Source organism: Solenopsis invicta, unplaced genomic scaffold, assembly GCF_016802725.1.
Source record: "Solenopsis invicta isolate M01_SB unplaced genomic scaffold, UNIL_Sinv_3.0 scaffold_904, whole genome shotgun sequence".
NCBI lineage: Eukaryota > Metazoa > Arthropoda > Insecta > Hymenoptera > Formicidae > Solenopsis > Solenopsis invicta.
In genome coordinates, this window is record NW_024105390.1 from 1 (window position 1) to 7,625 (window position 7,625).

Consider the following 7,625-nt stretch of genomic DNA (forward strand, 5'->3'; position numbering starts at 1 on the left):
TACGTTTCACAAAAGTTTTCCTTTTAAAATTAAGTTGTATTCGTTTGTGAACACGCTACCCAGTAGCGCCACTAAAGCGCCTCGCGCGTTCGTGTAGAGAAATAAAGCAATATGGCTACAGTCAAAACGCCGAGCACACGTTATTTGAGTCCCTCCGTAAAAATATATAAAAGTGAAATCCAGCGTCAAATTTTATACATGGTCCTTCGAGCCGGATAGCCCGGATACAATTGGAAGAGGCGAAAGCAATCGCCAGAAGAAGATCCAAGGCACGAACTTGGTGAGAAATCATTGAAATCCCGACGTGAGGCGGGAGACTGCCGCAACGAGGGCGGCAGAGCGTGTGACTCAGTCAAGCAAGACAAGGACGGCGGTAAAGACTCATGCCATTGCTTATTAACAAGTCCAATCTCGTCATCAAATTCGAGATTTTCAAGCCAAGCAAGGCTCACCACTCTCACAAGACTATAAAAGCGGGTCTAAAGCAAAGACCAAACGAGAAAGCCATCGGATAGAGAGAGAGAAAACGATCAATTGGCGCCAAAGCGATCGTTGATTCCGTGAGTGTGATCCGAGAGGCAATAGCATTTCCAACGCTCAGGAGACGAAGGAAAACGTGCGTCAAGGATACGAGAACCTCGCAGCCGACGGAGAGGAAGGAAAACGTGCGTTCAAGGACACAAGAACCCCGCAGCCGACGGAAAGGAGGAGAAAGCGACGGAGAGGGCAGTCAGCCAATGGCAGCGTCGAAGCAAGCAACGACAGTAAGGCGTGAGTAAATGAGCTGTTCCCCCCTTTTTTCTTTCCAAATTCCGTATTGAAATTTGTAAGCCCGTATTTAGAAGTGCGGTAAGGTTGTGTATAGGTGCGTAAAATCTAATAATTCGTGACTCGTTAACCTAAAAAATGGAATCGATAAACGCGCTCAATAAAAAGCGAGGATCGCTAAAAATGCGAGTAACCTCTTTTAAAAATTTTTTAAATAATATAAAAGAGCAGTTTCCCAACGATGAAATAGTGGACGTCGCGACGTGCGAGGAAATAGAGCAGAGACTCATTAGGCATACGAACATTTTGTTAGAGTTCGAAAGGATCCAGGGCTCAATCGATGAGCTCACGGAAGATCTTAAAGAAACTATTGAAGCACGCGAGAAATTCGAGTCAGAATATTACATGGTATTAAAATACGCAAACAATTTATTGCGTCGCGGTCAATCAACCAAGGTGGTCCCATTGCAAGGTCAAGCAAACGAGCAACGTGGTATACAACAAGAAAACAGTACGATTGCACATAATTTTGAGCATCTTTCGTTACAGAATAATCAAACGTTAGCTGTACAATCAAGCAGCACACGTTTACGTATAAATCAGACTAATATACCGGGTGTTAAATTGCCAATCATAGAACTACCTAAATTCAAGGGCGATTTATCCGATTGGTTGAAATTTCGAGATACTTACAAATCTATCATTCATGATAATCCAAATATTAGCAATATTCAAAAATTTCATTATTTAATGTCTTCATTAGAAGGTAGTGCGACTCAAGTAATTGATGAATATGAATATACAGAGCAGAATTACGAGATTGTTTGGGAAGCGTTGCATAGGCGTTACAACGATCCCAAATTGTTAATTCACAATCATATAGAAGCTATGTTCAAGTCAAAGCCGATTCTTAACGAATCGTCGGAGCAATTAAATGAAATAGTCGATAGTATCACAAAGCATACACGCGCATTAAAAAAGTTAGAAGAACCCACGGAGTATTGGGACTCTTTACTCATTTATCTCATTGTTACAAAGTTAGACGTAGATACTGCTCGGGAATGGGAAGAGCAAAGGTTAAAATTAGCAGAGAAGCCTAAATTGGAGGATTTATTAAAATGCTTGCGTGCACGCGCTACGTTATTACAAACAATAGAAAGAAAAAAGGGTATAATCAAAACAAAAAAGATTACTCCAGGAAAAACTAGTACTCTTTTAACAAAAAAGGTTAGTTGTGCATTTTGCAAGGGAGAACATTACATTCAAAATTGCAGCAATTTCCTAAAATTATCACCACAAGAGAGATCTGAAAGGGTAAAACAATTAAGGTTATGTACTAATTGCCTCAGAAAGGGTCATTATTCAAAGGAGTGCACTTTCGGAGCGTGCCGAAAATGCAACAGTAAGCATAATTCGTTACTACATTTCGAAAAGGGAGACCAATCAGAGGCGAAGGAATCCACTGCAGCAACAATGTGTGCGGCAAATCACGCTAAGGTACTTAACGAACCTAATGTAATTATTGCAACGGCTTTAGTAGGCATAAATAATAGCAATAAATTTAAGGAACAGACCAGAGCCTTATTAGATTCCTGTTCTCAATCCAATTTTATTTCAGAAAGGTTGTGCAAGAAATTAAAACTGGAAAAGATTCCAATTGATGTACAAGTGATGTCATTGAATCAAGCCGGTCCCAAGATCAATTATAAATGCGAAGTAGAAATAGTTTCACGTACCAGCGGTTTCCGATTTAAAACGGTGTGTCTTGTCATACCAAAATTAGTAGATGATGTAATGCCAAATGAAGTAATTCCTTTGAACGACGTGCAGATTCCCTCGCATCTTAAGTTAGCCGATCCCTCTTTCCAGACGCCAGGGCAGGTAGACTTATTATTAGGCGCACAATGGTTTTGGGAAATACTCTGTGTAGGCCAAATCAAATTAAGCAACAATCTTATTATGCAAAAAACGCGGTTAGGATGGATAGTAGGAGGTCCCATGAGCGCTCCAGCTCAAAAAATCGTAAAATGCAACATTCTAAAAAACGTTAATTTGGAACAACAATTGACTAAATTTTGGGAGCTCGAGGAAGCTCCGATTACAAAGGCATGGTCTCAAGAGGAAAAAGACTGTGAGTCCTATTTCGTGAAAACTACGCGACGGAATAATGACGGGCGTTTTATCGTAAACATGCCTCTTAAAGAATCACCGAAGGTTCTAGGCGAATCAAGGCACCAAGCCGAAAGACGTTTAATAAATCTCGAAAAAAGACTGAAAAGAACTCCTGAACTTAATAGTAGCTATCGCGCATTTTTAAAAGAATATGAGCAATTAGGTCACATGACAGAAGTAAATGAAAGCTTAACAGTGCCTTATGTTTATTACTTACCACATCACTGCGTTGTGAAATCAGAGAGTCAGACAACTAAAGTAAGAGTCGTGTTTGATGCATCCGCATCAACTACAAGCGGAAAATCCCTAAATGATATTCAAATGACAGGTCCCGTAATACAAAACGATTTGTTCTCGATTATAATCAGATTTAGAAAACACGCATTTATCGTATCCTCAGACGTAACAAAGATGTACAGGCAGGTACTAATAGAGGAGCAGCAAAGACCGTTACAAAGAATTTTATGGCGGGAAAATTCAGAAGATCCAATCAAAACCTTTCAATTAAATACTGTAACCTACGGGACCACTTCCGGATCATTCCAGGCAATCAGATGTTTACATCAGTTAGGAATAGAATGTGAGCGCAATAGGCCAGAAATAGCTAAGATTATATTCAACGATTTTTACGTAGATGATATGCTCACAGGCAGTGATACAAAAGAAGGCGCAATCTCAATAGCGGAACAAGTTGCACAAGTTCTCGCAGCAGGGGGTTTCAAGTTACAAAAATGGGCTTCGAACTGTTCAGAAGTATTAAATAAAATTCAGGAAGGTAAGGAAGCACTAACTAATATTCAATTTACAAGCGACGGGCAAAGAAAAACCTTAGGAGTTAGTTGGAATACGCTAGCTGACGTTTTAATTTATTTAGTTGATGTACCAAAGAGCAAAAAAATTACTAAAAGACACATTTTATCGGTAACGTCTAGAATTTTTGATCCGCTAGGACTACTAGCACCTTGCATAATACCAGCTAAAATTATGTTACAAAAACTATGGTTAGAAAAGCTTTCTTGGGATGAATCGTTACCATCTGAATTACATAATCGTTGGTTGCAATACAGCGAACAATTAACAGAGCTAAATAACTTACAAATTTTGAGACAAGTAGTTATAAAATGTTATAAGTCGATTCAAATTCACGGATTTTCGGATGCTTCCAAAGATGCATATGGAGCATGCATCTATGTGCGTTCAACAGATTCCGAAGAAAACGTTAAAGTCAGTTTGCTTTGCGCCAAAACAAGAGTTGCTCCTTTAAAAACGCAAACTATACCTCGTCTTGAATTATGTGCGGCACACGCGCTCGCAAAATTGGTCACTACAGTGGTGTCGGCTCTTAATACAGATATAGAGTCCATTACGTTGTGGTGTGACTCTACAATAGTGTTGAGTTGGATAGCCACTCAGCCAAATCTTCTAGCGGTATTTGAATCAAATAGAGTAGCGCGTATTCAAGAATTAACTGTAGGATGGGCGTGGCGGCACGTACCCACTCAAGAAAATCCCGCGGATTGTTTATCGCGCGGAGCAACTCCCAGAGAGATACAACGTGATCACATGTGGTGGAACGGACCCACATTTTTGAAGAAGTCCTCGAAAGATTGGCCACTACTACAAACTGCAGAACCTATAAGGCAAAAGACAAAGTCCATGCTTATCAAAAGAACGAGCGAAAATCTAGTTATAGACGCATTGTTTACAAAGTTTTCGAATCTACCTAAGATCGTTCGAATTATCTCGTATTGTCGTAGATTTGCACGTAGGTTAAAGACAAAGCAGGCGACCAAAGGAGTTATAAGCGCGGAAGAATATAAGGGCTCATTAATTGAATTAGCAAAATATTCGCAGCTTAAAGCCTTTCAGGAAGAAATCGAATTAATTAGCTCAGGTAAAGTAAACACCAAGGGAAGGCTAACTTCTTTAACACCCTTCTTAGATGACGAAAAAATATTGCGTGCGGGAGGACGATTAAAAAATTCACTATTTTCGATGGACAAAAAACATCCGATTATATTAGCAGCAGATCAAATATTTACTAAAAGACTTTTCGAAGATATGCATATACGTTTATTACACGCAGGCCCTTCTTTATTGTTAGCATCAATACGGGAGCAATTTTGGCCATTGGGAGGTAGGAATTTAGCGAGAAGAGTTGTACACGCTTGTGCAACGTGTTTCAGAGCAAATCCTAAATCACTACAAGCTTTGATGGGCCATCTCCCACGAGCAAGAGTCTCTGCAGACTTTCCATTTTCCATCACCGGAGTGGATTATGCAGGACCTTTTTTAATAAAGGATAAAAAGGGTCGAGGATGTAAAATCCATAAATGTTACGTTAGCGTGTTCGTTTGTTTTGTAACGAAAGCTCTGCATCTGGAGCTTGTATCAGATTTAACCAAAGAAGCATTTATAGCGGCTTTGAGACGTTTCGTGTCAAGGCGAGGAAAACCCGCGCATATTTATTCCGACAATGGAACCACCTTTGTTGGAAGCAATAACGCACTTATAGAATTCGGAAAATTCATCGCTAAGGAGGTGAAGAATTTGAGCGAAACGATTGAGGACCTGGGAATTTCTTGGCATTTCATTCCCTCTTATTCGCCTCATTTTGGAGGGTTATGGGAGGCCGGAGTGAAGGCAACAAAGTATCACCTAAAACGGGTAGCTGGTAATGCCCACCTAACATTTGAGGAACTCTGCACCCTTTTAGCACAGGTTGAAGCACTTCTAAATTCTAGGCCGCTAACCCCTCTGTCTACCGACCCCAACGAATGTGCACCCCTTACCCCAGCTCATTTCCTCATAGGCCGAACATTTATATCAGCACCTGACCCAAGCCTAGCGCATATAAAGGAAACAAGATTGTCCAACTGGCAGAGAATTCAACAATTGCAACAAAATTTTTGGGAAAGATGGAATAAAGAGTATATTTCTGAGTTGCAGCAAAGGACAAAATGGAAAACGCCTTTTCCGCCATTAGAGATCAACACGTTGGTCTTACTGAAGGAAGACAATTTACCCCCAGCCAAATGGAGGCTCGGACGAGTAACCGAAGTTCACGTCGGTTCTGATGGCATCGCTAGGGTCGCAAGTGTTAGAACGGCCAGCGGGATCACACGTAGAGCCTTTCCTAAGCTATGCCCATTGCCACGAGATGAAACACTAGCTCACCCCTGACGGTCAATGGACACGAAAGGATTATTGTAGCAGTCAAAGAAGATTGTTTAATTTTTCAATTATATTTGTATTACCAAAAGGATTGTTTTTAGTACCCTTCGGTTGCCGCAAGGCCGGGGAATTTATGTTACGTTTCACAAAAGTTTTCCTTTTAAAATTAAGTTGTATTCGTTTGTGAACACGCTACCCAGTAGCGCCACTAAAGCGCCTCGCGCGTTCGTGTAGAGAAATAAAGCAATATGGCTACAGTCAAAACGCCGAGCACACGTTATTTGAGTCCCTCCGTAAAAATATATAAAAGTGAAATCCAGCGTCAAATTTATACACATACCGTACGGGTTGTCTGCGAGATAATCGCTTGTATCATATCTCGCTATATCACGTTTCATCGTTGAATAAATATCATCGTACTCGAGGAAATAAACAAGACTATCAGTATCTGAATATAACAATTTGCACTTGTCTTTATATAGCGGAAACATATATTCGTGATGAAATTCGTACAAGCAGATTTTTGATATGTCAAGTATACACATACCCACATAAATCGGCTTGTTAAACTTCACCTCGAGTTTACGCAGTTCGACGGCAACTAAATTTTCCGCAAAGACGCTGCGGCTGTGAAAATTTGGTTTAGCGATTATTGCCTCTGCACCGTAACGTCCTTCCCATTTTGTCAATAATTTTACGTCTACGTGATTACGTACGTTTTCCATAGTTTTTCCAAACACGGCGTTGTTCATCAATTTGTACAAATTCTTTTCGAAATCATTTTTTGCATTCATTCTAAATTTTGTGTTCAATTCTATATAATCGCGAAGCCATGGAGATTGAGCAAACTGTAATACGCGATGAATTTTTGTTACGCTAAGCCCATTGCGCGTGCATTGTTGCAAATAACGGTAATGTATCACATATCGCTTTTTATCGTACAATGTTGCGAGAAGTTTTTTCTGCCGTGATCCTGGCGGTTTATCGTGTGTAGGACAGAAAGGTAAGTCAGTGTGTCGATCGTGCAGACATTGTGGATATGTGAGATCGACTTCTAGCACATACCCAGTGGGCGAATCCGAAGCGATCGCGTTCACGTCAAAATTGTCAACGTTTTCGATCCATTGAAACTCACCGTATGGTAATGGTTGACACATCGCAAAACCATACATATTGAGTAGAATGTATAAGCCGGTTCAAACCCAGGGATCTCAGGGGGTGCGGGGAAGGGGGGGAATATTACGGGTCGCGCGGGGGGACCTAACCGGTGATAAGGTCCCGCGGGTGGACCAAACCGGTTGGGGAGGGGGAGGGGGGGCTTAAAACGGGGTCACACGTGTAAACCTAACCGGTAGTTCTGCGTAATCAATGTTTATATAAACAGAGATAACGATTCGAGGACCATGTTCTTGGCCGATGTTTAAATCAATTTGACACCTTTGAAATGTGTCGCGTGGAGGCAACTGGCCATTTAATGTAAACATGGACCATGTACTTGTCACTCTGTTTAC

The 7,625-nt window shown here is 40.8% G+C and overlaps 1 protein-coding gene across 1 annotated transcript; it reads left to right on the forward strand.

Moving 5' to 3' along the window:
* The first annotated feature begins 951 nt into the window (after positions 1–951).
* On the forward strand, positions 952–6,123 carry LOC120360046. Its single transcript, XM_039459600.1, has one exon. It carries the CDS (start codon positions 952–954, stop codon positions 6,121–6,123), a length of 5,172 nt encoding a protein of 1,723 aa, XP_039315534.1.
* Positions 6,124–7,625: the final 1,502 nt, after the last annotated feature.

What these genes read in the sequence shown, in the direction of transcription:
- LOC120360046 (XM_039459600.1), top strand. Translation starts at nt 952, where the DNA reads ATGCGAGTAACCTCTTTTAAAAATTTTTTAAATAATATAAAAGAGCAG.